Genomic DNA, 21,718 nt, shown 5'->3' with positions numbered 1-21,718 from the left:
ATACATGTTTAGTTATTAGGAAAAGTAAAGATTTAGGATGCAAAGTATTGTTGTCAAAGTTTAGGTGTTGAGATGGGAACTGTAGTGGTGACTTGTTTTGGAGTTTAGGATTGGCGTCAGCCTTCTTTGAAATGTAATCAAAAGGCAATGGAAGCAGGAATTAAAAAAGGGAGATTTCTTCTCGATCATAAATTTTCTTTTCTTCTATCAGCCTTCTTCTTGCTTTGTTTATGGTTACAACCCTCTCCAGATTCTTCAGTTTCAGCTTTTCTTTTGCAGCCTGACTCTGACAACATACTTTAGGGATTACCAAATATAGTACACAGTCAAATTCAGTCCCTGGTATTCTGCAAATGCAATTCAGAATTTAGTTATGAAAGTATGGAATCAGTGGGCATGCCCAGCTTCTTCTACTCTCTAGAAGCTGTTAGGCATCTCCATTGTTACACAGTTTAGGAGGAACAGCTGCACCTGCTTTGTTTGATGCCATTTGCCTACGGATCACAAGCTCATGGCAGGCTGTGACTGTGACACTTGGATGAGTAATTGTGTTCCTCTGAGTTCTTGTTCTGGTTGTCACTTGTTCCAACATCTTCATTTATTTATTCATGTTGGGAGGAAAGACCAGCATTATTATGGACAAGAACTCTTGATGAAAAAAGCTTCTTACATCATCTGTCTTCAGGTTTTTTGGGGGGTGTGTGTCTAAGGTTCAACAGTTGTTTTTCTGTTGGTGTGGGTAATGCTGATACATCACTTGAACATTTAATACTGGGCTGTCCTTATGTGTAATAAGATGCTTTAGGTGATTGAACATGAAAGAAGGCAATATGTGGTGCCTTTACCGTGAAAATAATAGTAAAAAAATCTATAGCCATATGGTTAGAGTTGTGTTTCTCTGGTATTCTTATTAAATAAGAAATTCTTTACCTCACCCACTGAATCTCTGTATGAAAGTGGGGAGACCAGTATAGCGGCATCAGTTTAAATATTCTAGGAGTATTTTTAATATTTCCCTGACTTCAGGGTACACAGTCTTCCTTTTATAATTATAATTCTATGATCTTCTGAGAGTAGGAGGTGACACTGCCCACAGGATACTGTCTTTAAAAATGTCATTTCCTTTCCTGTCTCTTCTTCCTTGTTGCCATTATTTTGGGTTGGCTTTTTTTGTTTAATCAGTTGGCTGATTTTGCTCTTTTGGGCTTTTTTTATGGCACATGCAACAGGAAAATGCACTCAGGAGCTGTACTTTGTATGAACAGAAGTAAGACTTGCTGTAAATTAAGGCCATGGAATTCACAGTAATGCTCACAGAAAAATTGCCAGGCATTTTGAACATACCAAACCTGTCATTAGGCAACACAGCCTTTCAAACCACTTACTATATATGGTTGATATCTGATCCAAGACAAGTTAAGGAATGGGATAAATACACCACTTACAGATCTCTGTAAGACCCTGATGGACTTTGCTTAATTTATTGGGTTCTTGTAGGAGTAGTGATTTCTGCAGTGCTTATTCAGTAAGAATTACAGGAGTTATTTGCCTTTAGATTTCAGTGGACAGAAGATGAACTTGCAAAACAGCTTAAAAGTTAGAGAACTATATCTTGATGTTTATTTCCTTTCTTCTGCCTCCCTGGTCTCCTTTTTTTCTTGACATGGAAGTATTAGTGTCGGACCAAATACGTTGCCATTGATCCTGTAAGTTGTAAAGGTGAAGAAGGATGCGTGTATTTGAAGGTTGATAATGATTGAGCACTTCATTTATTTATTTTTCCTTGATTAAAGGCTTAGCTTACAGTTACAGCAATGGAGTTGCAAGGAGACATAATAGAATTTGCGGATTCCTGTTAGACAGTAAATTATGTGGGAGTAAAACAAGTAGTGATGCATCTCTGAAAGCACGGAGACACCAACCACAAATGTATATAAACACAGTTTGATGATACTGCTTATCAAATCCTTGGTCTTTATTGGGTCAGAGTTGAATTGTAGTTAGACTTGTGTTTGCTTGTCAACAGTCTGTATTTTAACAAACCTAGTTAACTTTTTTCTTTGCTAAGGTGTTTTCCAAATGGGCTGTCAGAGCTGAGGCAGTATTTGGGACCCCTCAGCACTATGCAATACTTGTAATAATTGTGGTGCAGGAGACTGGAGGGGCTTCTGCAGACCAGCAGCCACAGAAGGGTGCACAGGCAGAGCTTCTTGTTCTTGTCCAAACTGTTTTATTCTTTATGAGATTTTTTCCCCTCTGTTAAACTTGACTCATGTGCTGACACTCTGGGGGAAACACTGTGGACACTTGCAGCTTTCTGCTGCTTAAACTGAAAAGAGTGTGGCCTAACAAGTGAAAAAGAATTGCTGACCTCACAATGTGAACTTCTTTCCTTAATAGTATGGAATGATTTTACTGTTCAGTGATTAGTGTTTTAGGAAAAGGTAAATGTGATTGCTGATCCAAATTTACATTTGGATAAATACTTCTCTTTGTGGTGAATTACTGGGACCTCTGTATATACTAGTAACTTTCTCTATCATAGCTCCCCTAAATAAGGAAGTATTTTCTGTACTCTGAAAAGCTGAATTTTGAAAAAGAATAAGACTGAATTTTTCATCAAAGAAGAGGACTGATTACTGTATGGAAAAGAATCTTACAACAGAATTTGATATTCTGTTTTCTAAGGGGTTTTTGTTGTGTTTTTTGTTGTGTTTTGCGCTGGTTTGAAAGCAAACCAGTGGGGGATCCCAAGTCAGAAGTAAAATTTAATAGGAAAATTAAAATAAATGCAATAATATAGAAACATTGAGAGAGTCACAATACAACCTGACACCCTGTTAGTCAGGGTGCTGGTAGAAGTCCAATTAAATGGTGGCTGCAGTCCTTTTGGAGTAACAAATGTGATTTTGTTGAAGCAGTGTTCCTGTAGAAGGGTCTCATCTTCCTCTGAAGGTCCAGTGGTGGTGTAGATGGGTCTAGTTTTTCTCTGGGAATCCAGGGGGAAAAGGCTGACTGTGATGTTCCAAATACCAGATTTTTATCCAGGTAGGAATGCTTGGCTCCTCCCCCTGGGTGGAGCATCTCCCAATGGGATGATGTCATTTTATCAGTCATGCAGTGAGACTCAATGGCCCATTAGCAGAAGATATCTTCCTGGAGAGAGGATGGGTCCTGGAAGAGATAAAGAACACTGCTCCACCTGGTTTTAAGAGATGGCAATAGTATACATGCTTCTGGGTACATCTCGCATTGCAACCTAAGACAGTTTTTAAAGCCACATTCTAAAATTTAAAACAATTAATGTGGAGCAATTTAACAGCTACAACAACGAATGTGCTATCAAAGGAAGTCACTGAAATGAAGATGCAGGGGAAACAGCACTGAAATCTTTGAAAAACATAAGTTCTGTGGTTCCTTTGTCCTATCACACAAATAAGACAAAGTTTAGTATTTTCTTAGAACTGTAGTGTGAATTTTCTAGCTTTCCATCAATTGATTTTTAAACAATTAAACATAAAGCCACCTGTGTGACGCCACTGTAGTGAATTCTTCATCTACTGTAAATTCACTATAATCCACAGCCAGTCAATTTTGGTTAAAACCCAGTTTTGATGGTATGACAGATTGCAACTGAGAGTACTTTTATATAATAAGAGGTGCTCTAACATTGTTATGTTGAGGCATTTAGATCACAAAATTCAAACTTTATTACAAGGAGCATTCCATATTACATTCCATGGTTACCAGGTTAACATGCATCACTAAGTGTTCTCTCTATATCTATTCAGTGTTGACCTTTTTAACTAAATCTGTAATTTAAATCATTTGAATATATATTATTAAGAGCGTGAAAGTAGTAGTGTGAAGGAAAGCTCACCAGTGTACAAAGAAAGTGGCAGAGCCATGTCCTTATCATGTATTCTCCAGCTTTCTAGCCTTTTAAACTTTTACCCTCCTCTGATAGCATTTCCATGTTAGGATTTGTGATGACAATTGTGGAAGAGTGCTTTGTCCTCCGCACGTCTCCTGCTGCTTTGTATGTATCATTGCAGAGATTGTTGAAGGACATCAGTGGTCACATACCTAGATGCGCAAACTGCCAGGTGCTGTGATGTGGGCTGTCAAGTCAGTCACCATCAATACAAATTTGAGTAATTGTGGGGCTGTGGTGCTTTGCAGATTTAGTAAACAACACTTCTGAAGAAGGTGTTGGGTGTCTGCAAAACCAGCATAAAGCTTACTCTGATTCCTCCCCTCCAGCAGTGCTCTCTTTTATTTGATTAATAATGTCCTGACCTACCTGCAAAAATGCAAAAGTGTTCCTAGTTGGAGATGTGTTCTGCAGGTGGGGGATTGCATTAAATCAATGTACTATAATTATCCACTGAAGCTAAATGTTATTAATATTTAATCCAATTTGTGATTCATTTTATGGCAGAAGTCTGAAACAAAATACTTATTTACCCTGTCTGAAAAGTAATTAGGGTTATTTTCATATTGATAGTTTAAAGCCACTGAAGAAAAAAATTTTAATGATAGCCTCAGGTAATAACTTAAAGCAAGAGGGCTTTGCTAGCTTTTTTAACAAAATCCTGCCTTTTTTTCTTACGGTGAATTAATTATTTTGTTTTAAAGACTAATTGCAGGTTATTTTTGTTAACCATTCAGTTCAGTCTTACTATCAGCATTTGAATTAATACTGCAATTACAACTAGAAATGTTTCTTTGTGTGTGTGTTGTAGTTGCCTGCTGATTTCCTAAGTAGCTGCCTGTCTCTGATAATACTTGTGAACGGGGTAGATAAGGCCTGTTAATAAACGTTCTTTCTGGATAGCAGGATATAACTCAAACAGCATGTCTTTTCTACATCAACAGCTTCCCTAAATTAACTTGATTAATTTGTTTTGAAAATTTTCTGGGAAATTGCCTTGGACATTTCTGAAACTAACAAACAACAATAACGGACAGAATTAAGAGGGTAAATTTAGATATTTGTGGCTAAGTAGAACCTGTTGACTCCAGGAGATGCGATGTGATGTCTGGATGTGACTGTTTACTTCATCATTCATGTTCACTTTTAGATTTTCATCTCGTTGCTTAGAGAATCTCCAGAGTATATTGAAGAGCAGGCTTAGGTGACTGAATTCAGAAACCTTGCTATACTAGTAATGAGGACAGTTTTTCTCAATAGACTGTTTGTGATTTCACACCTGTGTTATTCACCCCTCACTTCTTCCAGATGAAATTTAATCAAAATTAATTCAAAAAAGCCCTCAATTTTGTTTACCTTCACATAGATGTCATTCTTATTGAAAGCACAGGCTTTCAAATAAATCATGTAGGTTATTAAAAATGTACTATTAGGACACTAACATAACCCTTCAAAAATCTATTTCCTCTCATGTGATGACTGATGGTACCTTTATAAAGAACATGCCTTATTTCTCCTGAGAATCTCATCCAATTGTGCTTTGGTAGATAAATAACCCATCCAAATGGTTGTTTAAAAGGCCACTGTGACCTCTCACTGTAAATATTAAATAGTTAATAAGCTGAGTTAATATTTGAAAAATACATATGAATCAATTTTACACACGCCAGGCAGCAAAGTGAGTAGCTTTTCAAGCTCTTAAAAATAGAAAAATTGTTTCCATATTTTCAGTCTTGTAAAGATGTGTTTTATTGGTTATTTCTTCCTCCTTCCCAAAGATATAAGTTGGCAGCATATTTCAGGACTGGTGTTTGCTTGAAGCCTTGAAAGAGGAGTCAGTAGTGTTTTGCCGTCCTCCTTTAAATAAGCTCTTCTTGGCATCTGATACCAGCCAGCACAAATACAGTCCATTCCTAGGAACAGAGAAGATAGTACCTAATTTATAAGGAAGCTATCACTTTTTTAGGTCACACATGGCATAAAACTTTATTTTAATTTTCCCTCAAGGCATTTTTCAAATAGTTACTCATCACTATGGTATAATATGTCTGTGGTTTCTCTAGAGAAAATATTGTTGGCTTGCTATCTTTAACATCTTGGGGTTAAATTGATTCTTGTATGACCCTGTTCTAAACAACAGCTTTTCATCTGAGATTACGTTTTGCCCCCTTACTTCAGTTTTGCCAACTCATTGTTCTAAACATCTATGGATTAATGAGCACACTCAAAATAAGTAGGTGATAGTGTGTCATGTATCTTTGCATGCCTAGGGTAAGTTTGAAGCTCACTTTCAGAGTTTACTTCCAAGAAGTGAGGTAATTGTTTAGAAGGACAATCTTCTTGGTTGGACAGCACACAAATGCAATCATTTAAGTTAGTTACAATTTTTACAGAGGAAAATTCCTGCTGGAATCACTCATTATTTTGAGTGATTTTGAGAACTCCCAGTTCTCTGATATTTCTAGAAATACCAGTTTGAAATAACTGCCTCTGCTCTTATGTATTAGTCAGTAGAGGGCACTCTGCTTCTTTGAAGGTAAAAAAGTGTGACTTAAAATTATGTAGGCAAAATGCTTTTCTTTTGTGTGTTTTTTTTTTTTTTAAACTTATCACATCTGACAATTTTAATTAGTATGAGTTGTATAGAGGATTATTTTTCCACGTAATACTTTCTCTCCTGAATTGAAATTCAGATGCGATTGCACATTTCCTTGTCCTGGTTTAATCCCAGTCTAGCGCTAAATACCACACAGGCACTTGATTGCTACATCCATGGTGGGGAGAAGATTCAGAGAAAAAAATATTAAACCTCATGGGCTGAGCTGAGAGCAGTTTAATAATTGAATCAAAAGAAAACATCATAATAATAGGAATGAAAAGGAGAGCAAGAGAGGAACAAAACCCAAGAGAAACATGACATGCCCAGAACAACTGCTCAGCACCTGCTGAATGATGCCTAGCCCATTGCCCAGCAGTGATCAGTGCCTCTCAGCTGCCTTTCCTTGGTTCACATACTGACCGTGACATTCTGTGGTATGGAATATCACCTTGATAGCTCAGATCACCTGTCCTGGCAGTGCTGCCTCTTAGGTTCTTGTGCACCTGCTGGCTGACAGAGTATGGGAAATTTGGCTTAGAGTAAACATACTTAACAGCAAGTAAAACATCAGTGTGTCATCAACTTTATTGTCATACTAAATCCAAAACTGTACCAGCTGCTAAGAGGAAAACTATCCCAGACGAAACCCGGATATTCCCTTAAAAGGAGCTTGCTGTTTGTTTCCCTGTGCCCTAGGTTCACCATAGGTTCTTCTCTAGGTCTGAAATGCAGTGCAATTCGTGCAGTTTCTTTGTGTAAGCAAATAGATGCTTAACTGTCTGAATCAACTGGCCGTGACATCTGTGAAGAGGTGCATCATCTTCTCAGTTCTAGTTGTTTGAATCCATGAGACCAGCAAGGCTGTTACTGCTTGTACTCTTAAAAAAAGTCTGTAGTGCAGGGCCAAGGCACAGGAGTGAGGCTTGTGGGAGATCTGTTCAATGGTACGCTTGTTAAGTGAGAATTCTAGTACTGGAACATTGTCCTTCTATTTTACTTCTTTTTAATGCAGTGTACTGCAGTGATTGACTGAGGTAGCAGATTCTTGGAGGCTTGTGAAGTACAGAATTTTGCTTGCAGATGGAAAGAAAATTTCAGCATGTCCATGTTTCCACTACATTTTCTTCCATAAATTCAGCTGAACCACTATACAAAAATCTGGCTGAAAAGTGTACCATTTGCAAGACTTATCAAGCACTGTTCTTTAAAAACAGTGAAGCATACTATAAATGTCTAAAAACTGAGATATTTATGAAGTAGGAGAAATGTTTTGTTATATGTTGTGTGTACAATAATTATTTGTAGGATTATAGCACAATAATTGTTGGATGATCTCAGCTTAAAAATTGTCCTTGGGAGAAAAAAAGAAGACAAAGAGCGCACCAAAAAAATAGGAAAAAATACTTATAACATTGATATCTTTCTGAAAATATTATTGTAGATATATAGAATGGCCTGGAAAAGATCATCTAGTTTCAATTCCCCCTGCTGTGGACGAGGACATCTTCCACTAGACTAGATTGCTTAGAGCTCCATGCTTGAATGTCTTTTTGTAAACATTCAAGGATTACTTGGTGATAATACTGTCTTTTTATAGATGGAGCAGTAATTTAGATAATTCCTTTTAACTACAAAAATTGTTGTAAGAGGAGAGCTTGTTGCCAGTTCTTGCCTATGCTTGTTCAAATCTGAAACGGTTTTTGTTAGTTTCTGTCATTGAAGATTTGAATTAAATTTGTAAATAGGTTTCATTGCTAGAAGATTATTTTACTTTTTTTCCTTGTCAGTTATTAATTTTGAGGACTTGATGAGATTGTAATTTATTGCTAGTGACTATGTCTAAAAGAAAAAGATTTGGTTTAGTTTTACGTTCAGATTATCAGTGTTAGAATTCAAATGCTAAAATTAAATTTTAAAAATGTCAGAACATTATCAGGTATATTCCATGGTATCCTTGGGAATCTTAAGGATTTATCTGAACCAAAGTGTTAATCCCAAAATTTCATCAGCTGCTGAAAACCTTTGAAAAATTGTCAGTAAAAGTAATACTTGGAAAACAAGTCAAAATGTGACTTAATGAGACTGTTTACTATTTAAACCCAGTAGTAACTTAGCAAAAATAAATTTTTGCTAGTTGTTTTGGATCTCTCTTTACTTATATGGACTGTATTTTACTCATTGCTCTGTTTTCTTTAAAAAGGAATTTGGCAAAGCCTGGAGAATAAGTTGAACTTGTGAATAAATATCATAGACTCCTAATCAAGTAGTTAAATATATATAAATTAAATGTGTAATTGAAGCTATTGTTTACAATTAGAGTAAAATTGCAAATAAAATTGGGGTTTGTTTGGGTTTTTTGAAGTATTTTAGAAGTGAATGTAAACACGTAGGATGTTTAGGCAGACTTGACTAATTTCAGGGCAGAATACCTCATCTCCTGCCAACACAAAACCAGCTCTTTGGGGGTGAATTACTAAAGCAGTGGAAAGGATGTGGCAGTTGGTTGATCCATAGAGATATTTCAGAAAGTCAGCTGTAGAATTTCCCCAGCTCTACAAAGCAAAAGTGTTTTCCATAGAATAAAGCTGTTTCTTTTTCTAGGATCCTCAACAGCAAAAATGACACATTTTTACAGCACACATCAGGAAAGTATTCGCTAATTGCAAAACTTTAGGACCAGTGTGTGAAAATTTCATGTAAGGTGCTACATTTAGTACCTGCAGGAGGTATGAAAGTGCCTAATTTATAACCTGTTGCAAACGTAACATGCCACACACACAAATGTAAATATTAGTTATTATTTTTTTTGTGATAGATTTTTGCAACCTGCTGTTCAGTTTTGCACTGATGTCATCTTCCAGCTTAGCTCTATAGTTATGCCAGTATTTGAAGAGTGTAACACCCTATGCAGTCATTGGCAAGCAAAGTTGTAGCCTTTAAAAGTTGTAATGCTTAATGATCTCACCTTCTAAGAAAGAAAGTAGGCAAATGTCTTGAAGATCTGGAGAATTAGTGATCTGGAGAGTTACAGGTATGAAACTTTTAAAACAGAGGATAAAATAGCCTCTAATTTTTGTTTATTAAATCTTCATATTTTAGTTTATAGGTGGAACAACTAGACAGAGTGAAAAATATAAAAGGACGATTAATATTTAGAATCATAAGGTGAAATGTCTCTTTTGCCTCTGTCATCACTGCAGTTGAGGAGGTTATTGCATTATCTCTATGGCATTTTAAGTCTTGTGTAGCAGAGAGAGGAAGTGAGATGTTCCCCCTCTCTTCAAATAACAGGTATTTTTTGTTTCAGATTTTTTTTCTTCATATACCAGCAGCACAGGGAATAAAAGGTGACTAGAAATTACTGTAATGTTTTTCATTAAAGGTAGTCAAACAATTTCAAGTATTAGAATATGTTTCAATTTCATTTTGCTTTTGAAAACAAGAGTTATATCTGTATTTTACATCAAGCCTCAAGTCTCTGAAGTGCCAATATATCTGAAATGGTATTATATCCCTGGTGAATTGCTTTATATACCAGACGCAGACAAAACATTGGAAATACTTTGGTAACTAAGATTTCCTTGGAGGTGAAAAAATGCCCCACAATACTACATTATGTTAGTAATTTTTGCAGATGTAAGATGTTTGGGTTGTTCCGCAGAAATGGCATACAATTTCCTGCCTTCATGGAAGAGTTTACTTCCTTCATGGAAGAGTTTACTTCCTTCATGGAACTATTTACCTGCACAATTTACATCTGCTTATTCCATACCTTAATTCTTGGGGATGTTTTGCAAATAACAAATTTGGTCATAGAGTCATAAAAATATGATTTAATTATGAGAAGTCATGAGAATTGTGTAATACTTAGAGTGCAAGTTGTATACACTGTTTTCATTCCCCTGTTTGTGTAGTATTTTAAACATTTGAGTAGCCCTGTAATGGCATTCCTAAGGTGACCATAGATCCATGTCCCAGGCTGGTTTACACAGGCTCTATGTATGTTTCTTTGAAATTCTGATGGATTTCAGTTCACCCAGCTGAGATGTCATCCTTTTACTACGAGGAAACAAAGAAGCTGTTATACACCCTTATTTCTCCCTTTGTGCCTTCATTGTTGTTTATATCTTCATGTTGCAAGTGGAGCCATGGTGAGGAAGATGCTGCTCTAACAGGTTTTGTGAGGGTTTGGCAGCCTTATATGTAAATTACCATATAGCACATACTGACTGTCTGACAGCTGCAGCATTCTCAGTCTTTAAGTGTTACAGTAGACATCCATAGTTGCATTTAAGTTCAATTTACGAGAAAGTGTTGGGATCATCCAAAGTTGCTGTGCCATTTTTATTCTGTAGCTGGGGTTTTAGATTGTGGTGATTATCCTGCTCTGCTCTGCACTATGCTTTGAATGGCCTTCCTTTGAGTCTAATGTGTGGTTTTGAGTGCCGGAATACACAAATATTAAACTATTAGGGAGTGTCCAAAGGGGGGCCATGAGGATGGTGAAGGGCCTTGAGGGGAAGCCATGTGATGAGTGCCTGTAGTTGCTTGGTCTGTTCAGCCTGGAAAACAAGAGACTAAGGGGAGTCATTGCTGCAGTTACAACTTCCTAGTGAGAGGAAGAGGAGGGGCAGGCACTGAGCTCTTCTCTGTGGTGACAGTGACAGCACCTGAGGGAATGGCATGAAACTGCAACCTGGGAGTTTTACACTGGATATTCTGAAGATTACACTGATTTAAAAAAAAAGGCAAACCAAAGAGAGATGACTGGTTTAGTTCCTTCTATAGCTGGAAAAGTGAAATACATTTTTGGCATTAAATATTTTTATTTACTCAGTTTATTCAGCTAACTGTTATTGTTGTCATAACCACTGTGGTAGTTCAGGAAAATATATACAGCATTTTTGTAAAATCTAGTTTAATTTAAATGCACACAAGTAGCCAAAGGAAAAAAGTGCTTCACAGTAGTGAAATGCCAACTCACTGGTCTTATGCAAATCTAACCACCATTAACGTAGTCCTACAAACCAAAGAACAGAGAAAATATGAACGTTTTTCTTAGTAATAGTGCTGAGTTACTAGAACTTTCTCAGCTCTTTTGAAGTAGATTCTGTAGGATCAGGTATCTCCTAGTGGCTTGGAAATTATTTTGCATTGGGAAAATGGAAATTATTTTCCATTACTTTCCCATTATTATAAAAATAAGAGATGATAATAAAGATGATAAGTAGAAGACTGAGGTGATGAAGCCTAAAAACAAAAAACCCCACACTTTTGTAAGTATATAATGGATTGTGGCAAAAAGAGTATTGTCAGGAAAACCAGCATAAAGCTGTAATACAACTGAAGCTCAGAATCAGTTTTTAACCCTGCTCATAGTTTTCTGAGGGGAATAAAGAGGGAGAAAACATGGTTGCTATTTCAGTATCTTCTCAAGTGGTGATATCGTGATTACAAAATTCCAGTTTCCGTATTCTGAAATCTTGCTTTAAATACTTATAGAAACCCATGAAGAAGATCCTAAATGTATGAGATGTGGTTTTCCAAAAATAATTAAGTGTTTACAAGATTTCTGGTAAATAAAAGGAGAAATTCTTATATTCCCAGAAGGCCATGGAAAATGTTGTCTGCTGTTGTCAAAAGTGTAGTGAACTGAACAGCCATCTACACCATCTAGATGTTGGTGAAACAACTGAGTTGAACTATCAGTAGCCAGATCTTAATGACCAGTTTGAATTTGGTGGTGCTTACAGAATCCTTCTGTTTTGTCTGTTATTTTTATTTTTTTCTTTGTTTTAATGTTGTGGTAACAATTGCTGGTGTCCCAAAAGAAAGAAGTCTAAGAAGATGCAATTTTCCCGAGAGCAACTTCACTCCCTGTGATGTTAGCTTAAAAGTTACCTCCTTTTTGCATCTTCACAATCATCTTCCTGATATTTGACTTTTCAAATTTAAATTCATGTTGGTGATATAACCAATGTGAAGAATTATAAATCTTGTTAATTGTATATGAGGTGACTGCAAACATAGAAAATGAGGTACATTTTTACTGTTTTGTTTGCTTTGAATTAGGTTCATGCACTATTAGTTCGAGAAGTTGATGTAGAGAAGGTGTCAAGTTTTGAGAACCCATATGTAGATGCAATAAGAAGCTTATGGAATGACCCTGGAATTCAGGAGTGTTACGATAGACGACGGGAATATCAATTATCAGATTCAACTAAATAGTAAGTACATGGTAGCTATGAACATCTATATATAATTTTCTGTTTCTAACAAAGACATTTTTACTTTTTAGCTTGTTGTACTATATGTCTGTGTGCATGTTTGTATGTATATGCAGCACAAGCATAGCTGAATATAAATTGAATTAAGGAGTGGTATACATCTATTTTAGGATTATATCTGTGTATATTTTACAAAATGATAGTCTGTGATCATACAAAGTCTTAAATTAACATTCAAACTAGGGATGATTAATTTGAGGGGGAATTTTTGTTAAACCTAGTCAACTTACTCTCTTCCAACTTATAATCACAAATGCAAGATATGCAAAAATAATTTAATGTAGTGTGACAGTAGTGAATACTGGGAAGTGCAGCCAAAGTAGACCTCCATACAATTAATAAAAATTGAAATATCCAGTAACTTCTATTTTCCAGATTTTCTGGTTTTCCTCTCTGGCATTTGCAGTCTTAGTGGTGAGGTAAACAGTACTAAACAAAGAGATTTGTTTTATACTGTCTTTTAGAACTGTCTTTCTATTATGGAAACAAATTCTAAACTTTAAAATGGCTGCCAGGAAGAAATCAGTTAATCAAGTTAAATTGTTTGTTCTAGAGCAACAATAATAAAAATGCGTATGTGACTAAAAAATATCTGAAATGTTACCCTTTTCTTGGGACTGGGATCTGATTAGAAAAACATGTGAAATTTGTCATTGGAATCTGATGTCTGCCAGAGGTTTACTCCATGAATCTTAGTTATTTTTTAAGTGATGTGGCATACAGCTCAGGTGAAATTTGTCATTTGCTGTCAAAGAAACAGATGATGGCCTTTTGATGTTGACCCGTGCTACAGAACACAGCTTGGTTTGTTGTTAAAGCTGTGGCAAAAACCTCCACGGGTTCTACCTTGATTTCTGTATTAGCTATGAAAAAAATTATTCCAGTGACATAATTCCAGTCTCCATTTGGCATGTGTATGTGAATGGAAGCCTCTCACTTAGGAAAGCACAATGAAACTTCCATTAAGCTCATTGTAGCAGGACATTAGACATGACAGGTGTGGAATGACATTTATCTGCAGAGTAGTCTAAGCATCCCTATCTAGTACCGCACTTTATAAGGGAATTAGTCAAGATGAACTTACTAGGATCTTGCTGATAGAATTTAGGCAGCTGAAGACTATGGATGCATGACATAAGTCTCCTCAGATCCGTTGCAATGTTATCACCACACCATGACTTCCCTTTGCCCTGAGCATAGGGCTTCTGTTGTCCTGTGCAGTTCTCTGTCCTGGTTACCTTCCCAACCCATCATTTTTGCACATACGTTTTTGTGTAGAGTGGTGCAAAGCACAATGTCATCTCTCTTGTATTGTTCAGATTCTCACTGTCCCCAAACATACCATACTGTGTTTTGGTTTTAGGTGGTAAGGAAACAAATATAATATTGCATAAAGAGAAAAATTTCAGGGTGCATAAACAGTGATAAAAAAATTTTAGAGACACGTTACTAACAACATATTTTCAGGTTGTTTCTGTACTGAAATGAGTGGCAGGGTTAACTAGAAGGTGAAGCATCTCATATTTTGAATTTCTTGTATTTGTAGGTCCTAACCTTATTTCCACAACAGATGAGATACTGGTTTTAAAGTTGAAGTAACTATGTATTTTGTGTGCTCTACCTTAGAGGCTAAAAATAGGATTACTCTCCTAAGTAGGAAACAATGATCTGATGCTACTTCAGATCAGATTGGGCTGAATACCATAGTTTCAATCTACTTTTAATAAATTGGCACTGTAGTGGATCTTTTGGGTAGCATTAAAAATAGTAGGGAATAATCATTAAGTAGCTATTAAAAAAACCTTCTAGTACATTGTCTTGTGAAAGGTACATGTACTAGTTGATTGGTTATTTCTTAAACTCAGCATGTTTAGCAGTCTACCATGAGTTTGTGCAGATTTGGTGACTTTATTGTAGTTCATACTATGGATTTCAGCAAAATCTTTTAAATTAGACTTGTTAATCACTGTATATGAGTATTTAGAAAAGCCTCTATGTATACTTATGCTTGCAAGTAGAATTTTTTCCAGGTGTGGAGGTCCACTATAAAAAATCAGCAGACACAAAAGAAATGTTGTTTCAAAAATACAGTATGTGTGTTTACAATTAAAACACCCAAACAAATTCATTAACACTATAAATGTCACAAAGCAAGGAAACATATTGGTTTAAAGCTACTACTGGGATTCACAAGGCAGTAAGACAGAAAAAAGCACTTGATGCTCATTGTCTTCTGACTTGATGTATAAACCAGAATAGTTTGTTGTCCACCAGCTCTCATGTTAGCATATGTGCCAGTATCTGGTAAATGTATGTGTCAATGTCAGGTGTGTTCTTCATTCATCCCTTGCACAAGCCTCTCATCTTCTCAGTAGTTTTCCAATGTTTTTGTAGTAGTAGTAGCAGTAGTAGTAGTAATAGTATTTTCATTCTGCTGCCTATATTGCTCTTTTCTGCCATCAGTCTTCAACAAGGTTGAGTGCTGAGTGCTGCCCTTGGGTCACAAGGCCAAGGCAGTGATGCAGGCAGGGGCAGAGTAGCTGGAAAGCTGCCCAGCAGAAGATGACCTCAGAGTGCTGCTTGACAGCAGATGAATATGAGCCATCTTCTGGCTGAGAAGGCCAATGGCATCCTGGCTTGAATCATAAATAGTGTGGTCATCAGGACCACATCTTATTTCTTGTATCAGAAGGACTGTGGAAGGGTTTGTCCCCCTGCAGTCAGCACTGCTGAGGCCACACCTCAAATCCTGTGCCCAGTTCTGGCCCCCTTACTGCAGGACAGACACTGAGGGACTGGAGCATGTCCAGAGAAGGGGCACAGCCCTGGTGAAGGGTCTGGAGCACAAGTCCTGTGAGGAGCAGCTGAAGGAGCTGGGGGTCTTTAGCCTGGAGTAAAGGGGGCTCAGGTGTAAACTTACCACCCTCTACAACTGCCTTGAAAGGAGGAGGTCACCATCTGGGGGTCAGACACTTTTCCAGGTAACAAGAGATAGGACAAGAGGACAGAGCCTCAAGTTGCACCAGCTGAGGTTCATTTTTCTGAGCATTAAGAATGATTTGGTCTTGGAAAGAATTGTTAAGTATTGAAACAGACTGTTCAGGAAGTGGTGGAGTCACCATCCTAGAGTTGTTCAAGAAGTAATTGGATGTTGTACTTAGTGCTATAGTCTAAGTGACAAGGTGGTGATTGGTAAGTGTTGGACTTAATGATGTTTGCAATCTAAATTATTCTCTTACTACACATAGTCTATTTCCTGTTATTTTACTGTTTCTAAATTACGTTTCAGGTTTCTATTATGTCCTGTATATCATACTACTTTCACTTTCTGCCATCTTTTGACCCGTTTTGTCATTCTTTGTCATTGTTAGCTTCATTTTTGATGTGATCTAGAAGAATACACTCAGTGTATGTTTACTAGAAGAGGTGGGGGTAGTGTCTTAAGAAAGAAGAAAATTTTCTGCATTATGGGAGTCGATTTGAACTTCTTGGAGGCTTAACAAATTAATTCTGTTCTCTTTCCTGACCATTGAATGCTCCAAAGCTTGGATGTTTGTGTTGTTTTAAAATCAACTTTTAGACTTCTCTGTAGTAAAGTCAAGAGCACCTGAGGTATATAGAGGTTATTTGCTTTCCATGTGCATTACCTGGTGACTTAGCCACTTAATTACCATCAAATTAGTTCCCTTTGAGATGCTGCCTCACAGTGTGAGACAGATGTAAACTAACATGGAGAATTGCTTTTAGTAGTAGCTATGTGAGATAAGATGAGAGAATTCAGAATATGCTGTACCAGCTGCCTAGACCTTAATCCAAATGTAAAAAGGTTGCCATTAAACAGTTTGATTGTATCATACTTTTTCAAAGCCTAAGGAAAGGAGAGCCAATAGTCTTCTGTGTTGGAGAATTTGGGTTGCAATTGGAATTTTTGAAAATTCTTCACCATTTTTCTCCAGTATGGCACTGAGGGTTTACCATTCATTAACAAAATGTAGGAAGTGTCAAGACCTAGAAAGTGTCCCAGAGCCTTGCTTGGCTCAGATTTTTAATTTCATCTTTTTCTAGCCACATGAAATTGAAATATTTGGCTGCTGTGTACCTCCAGCTAAGGACTTCCTAATTGCTACAAGCACTGAGAATGTCTGTTTAGTTTCCCTTCCGTGGCTATGTTTTCTAACACTTCAGAGAATTAAGTATAATTTTCCCATTAGTGTATTAGCTATGCCAGTGGATATCTATAGCAGATTTTGTTATTATATAATGTACTGCTTCTTTAGTCATGCATCCATTGCATTCTCATGCATGTATAGTCTTTCAGGCTTTTGTTTCTGGACAGTTAGTATAGAAATGCAGATTCCCATACTTTACTGTGTAATATAAGAGCTCAAGTGTGTGAATATGAGGTCATTTACCACATATCACTGATTTTTAACTGGAAAGAAAGATATGAAACCTAGTGATGTCTGCTCAGTAAAGTACACCTTTTATAAAACTTGTTGCAGGAGGTGTAAGGCTTTGGTCATCTAGTAATTTTTCTATGACAGTACTCCATTTAGGTTTGATGTATTTTCAAAACTTTGGGTAAAAAATTCATTTATATCTGTCATCTAAAACTATCGTCTTCCTTCTGTGTTACTTTTCTGAAACAGGTAAATTTCAGTGGAACTAGCCCCCATTAAATACAACGTGCTTTGGGGTACACAGGAGGGCAAGAGCAGCCCATGAATATTAAGTTTTTACTAATGCAGTTTATTCCATTTCTTGACATTGCCTTTAGCAATAATTTTTTAATTTCATAAAGGCGTAGGGCACTCTTAGAGCATGATGGGTCTCTCAGAAGTAGTAATAATGTCTGAAATTGGGACCTACTATGAAGTTGAACTGATAGCAAGTTCTGAACAACTGTCTGGGATATTTGTGTGGCAGTCATTAGATTGTAGTGACAAATATAGTCATATAGTGATAATTTAAAAGATGCATAAGTACATTATTATTTAAAAAACTGCTTATTAGTACTTGCTTACTTTCATTTGTAAAAATATACCTGAAGGTCCTAAACCTATACTTGAGGGCAATTTGTGTTGAAGAATTGTAGATTCTGCTTTTGTGTATTCAGAGTTTACACAACCTTACGTGCGGTTTAGAGTTAAGTAGAACCAGCAAATAAAAATGAAAGTCTTGAATTCAAAGATCAAGTACTAGTAGCAGAACTATGATATAATCCTATCTTATGCTTTAGATATAGTCCCAAAAATAAAAGCAATGTCTGAAGAAAGATGGGATATGCATACCAAAGTACTGCTTCCCATACAAAAACTGCAGGTTATACAACACAACTTGGGAAATTCAAAAAGGAAAGGGGGACCATGTAAAGCAGTATACAGTATGTGTTTATTTCAGGATATTTTTTTGATGCAGCACCAAACATGTTCTTAATGACTGTATAATTTTTACACCACAGTTCATAAAAAGAAAAATTTGCGTGAGTATTTTTTTCTTTTTTGACTAATCCTTTTAGCCTTTGTTAATGTTGGCTTTTAGTGAGGTGGGAAATTGAGGAAGACAACTAGGTAGGGCTTAGGTGGAATATGGATTAAAAAACTGCTGTGCCAACATCTTCCTACCTCACTTCAAACTATAGATTAAGATAAGATAGTTCTGGAAACTGGCAATTTACTTCAACTTTTCATCAATGGTGTAGTCTTAGAAACACAAACCTCTACAGATGTTCTGAGAACACAGCCAGTACTTGTTTACATTTAGTTTTGTACGCTGAAAATCAGTTCCATTTACTGGACTGCTGCCTCTCAGCATAGAGAACACTTGTGTCAATTATTCTGGTAGCTCGGTGATGCAGGAAAAATCCTGCTACAGCAGCTTTAGCATTTTGCATATCTGCTGTTGAAAGTCAAGCCAGTTGTATGTTTTCTCTAAGAAGCAAAAAAAGAAAGGCTTTTGTTTTTCAGCACATGGTCCAAATTAGTGCTAGGGGTTTTAGGAGAGTGGCCTCATCAACTGGCTCAAAGTTTTGCAGAACAAACTAAAAAAAATCCAACCCCACCCCGAAACCACACCAAACTCCAGCAATAGTATGTAGTATAGCTCCACCCCACTCCAAAACAGGCAGGCTCCAAAGGACAGAGATATATCAAATCTTGTTTATTATCTTGCCAAATTATCCGTTGTCATAGGCTTCGGTTAGGTTTCTGTTTTCTCTTGCACTGCTGTTATCTGTGTATGAAATGGAGCGTTTCAAGAGGGTCATACCCATGAACTATCTTAATATTAAGGAAAAAAAATGGTTTTTTGCATTAAACCTCTGAACTTTGGGGTTGAAAAGATGTAAATGTTTATTGTTACGATCATGCCAAAATCTCTCTTGTCATTGAATGCAATGAGAAAACATTTGCATGTGAAATGTTTCTGGTAAGGCTTCCTTTTATAACTGTGATTATACTGAAATCATCAACAAACTCTTCCCTGTACTCTCATTCTCACCATAAACATGTGTTGGCTGGTTGGGTGATAACAAATCATCCTTACTGGTTTTATACTGACCTTTCTGCCAGTGTCAATAATTACTTCTATCTCAATGTTTGGTTTTATTGAGAGGTTTATAACATAACATTTCTGGTATGGTGCCAGTCAGATCCTTTCTCCTCAGCAGTGTGTTACAGATGCAGTCTGCTCTCCAGAGACTTCTGTGCTCAAAGTGTCTCTCAGACTCCTAAGCCCAGGGTTTGATAGTGTGCCAGTGAGTGTTAATTCAGCACCTTGCTACATCACTTTTGCCTGTTGAGTTTAGGAAAAGTTAACCTTAGATAGGGAAATTATGTTAGAGATGTATTGAAGGCTGTATCCTTTCTACCTTTGTCTGCCCGTGCCTTACTGCCTGCATGTGATCAAGCAGGCTATACACTAGTATAGAACTAGAACAAAGTTTAATGTTACAGAAATTCATCCTATGAATTCCTTAGAAAATGCTTCTTTATCACCTGATTACTTGGAAAAATCTGACCTCAAAGATGCTGGTAAGTAGTAGCTCATAGCTAGAGGAGGGTGTTTCTTTGAAGTGTCTGCCCCATGTTGAAGGTGCTCCAAGATCTTGATTTCTGAAAGTAAATTCAAGTAAGTTTTGATGGTCTGTCTTCATTAGGTGGTGTAGCCCTAGGAAAGTAAGGCTCAGTATTGAGCTCCCTGTTCATGGTGACTGGAGTTATACTCAGTTTATTAAAGAACTTTACTGGTTAAAACAACTGTGGTCTGCTTATTAAGCTTAGGAGTCTCACTTCCTTGCTCAATTTCTATATGGGAAATACATGTAGGAAAGTACAGAGTCAGTCTATTCCCATAATCCTATTCCTGCTGTTTACCTGGAAATGTAGACCCACAGTACCTTTGATATGTGCTTTCTTTCAACAGCGTTGTTAGCACATCCATAGCTTGGCAGCTTCACTGAAGCTGGCTGCAGGCTTAGACCTTGTCATAGGTGATGTAAACTGTATTAAAAATAATTACTTAGCTCTTGGTGCTGACTGGGAAATAAAAGTCTTCCTCTGCTTCTAGTCAGCGTGCAGATCACGGGTATGTTGTTAGATGCTGGCAGCTTGTCCTGACGTCAAGGGAGGTCCACTGCCAGCAGCTCATTACATACCCGTTGCCTCGATAATGCACCTTCTGCCTGTCACTATAGCAACCCCCGGAAAATTACCTCAGCACCACTAAAATTCATGTTTATTAAAACTAATTACGGATATAATTAACTTTAGAAACTTGGTCTGTATCGTAAATTTACTCAGAACCATGTATTTTCTCATTTTATCTCCTTTCTATAATGCCTAGCTGAGTAGGTGCTGTTTGGGTGAGAGGCCATATAGCTACAATGTGACTCATCAAAACAAGATTTCTCAGTAGATCGTGAAAATGAACTCTGAGTACCATGTAGCTGAGAGCTAAATGTCTTGCACAGTTACTACTACCTGTACAACTGATTTTTCTGTGGTAATGCTGGTGGTTACTCAGTGTTGAACTAGACCTCAGGATGGCTTCCAGAGTGTTTCCAATAACCATATTGTTATTGTGACTTCAAAGTTTGAAGGCAATAAACTGAAAAAATACTTGCTCTGTGCAATTACTGGCTACTGTCCTTTTTTGTAAGATTGTATCTATGTCAAGTCTTGTGGTTTGTTTGCTAGAGTGCCTGTAAAGTCAGTTGAAGTATACATTGGAGAGTTAAGTACATTGGTAAGACTGATTTGCAGTATGTGTTATTCCATTTTGAATTGAGCATCTACCCTAAAACACACTGTGCATTTCTCTTATTTGTTTAAATTTCTTGTTTGTATGTAGGATTTGTTTCCTCAGGAGGGCAATATAGTTGTCAGTACTTGAGGGCTGCATTAGATAAGTGCTTTAGAACCACAGTGAATCAGTTTATTAGTAAGCAGATACATACAAAAGCCCATCAAATTTTCATTTACTCCTCATCCATCTGCATTAAAAAACTCAACACAGTTCATATGGCTGTGGCTTCACAAGTTTTCTTCTGGTTTCAGATAAACCAGTGAAGAGAATAAATCCACCCTGCTTTCTTGCTGGAGTTTATGGACTTGCCACATCCTAGGACATATCCACCAAATAAACCATAATCAGAACAATTTCAGTAGTGTTTCTTCACTGTTCCAAATAATATTGACAGAGATGTGTTATCAAGCTGTTGCACAAGTTAAAGAACTGACAGCTGGGGATGGGCAGAGGAGCAGCTAGGGTGGTCTGGAGCCAACAAAGTTGAAAGCAGAAGACAATTGGCATTAGCTAGCGCTTTTGAAGTTTTAATTTAAAGTTGCTGCCTAATAAAGTAATTCAAAAACAAATAAATCATTAGTTTGATAAGCTGTA

The 21,718-nt window shown here is 36.9% G+C and overlaps 1 protein-coding gene across 1 annotated transcript in view; it reads left to right on the top strand.

Annotated features, from left to right (window-relative positions):
- Window positions 1–21,718, top strand: part of LOC134432271 (guanine nucleotide-binding protein G(q) subunit alpha-like) — a 118,107-nt gene that overhangs the window by 64,557 nt on the left and 31,832 nt on the right. The window contains exon 3 of the mRNA XM_063180805.1: window positions 12,606–12,760. Coding sequence (XP_063036875.1) covers window positions 12,606–12,760 — 155 coding nt within the window. The remainder of the gene's footprint in view (window positions 1–12,605; window positions 12,761–21,718) is intronic.

Source organism: Melospiza melodia, chromosome Z (assembly GCF_035770615.1).
Source record: "Melospiza melodia melodia isolate bMelMel2 chromosome Z, bMelMel2.pri, whole genome shotgun sequence".
Classification (NCBI taxonomy): domain Eukaryota; kingdom Metazoa; phylum Chordata; class Aves; order Passeriformes; family Passerellidae; genus Melospiza; species Melospiza melodia.
Note: the sequence above shows the minus strand (reverse complement) of the source record. Positions and strands in the feature narration are given on the sequence as shown.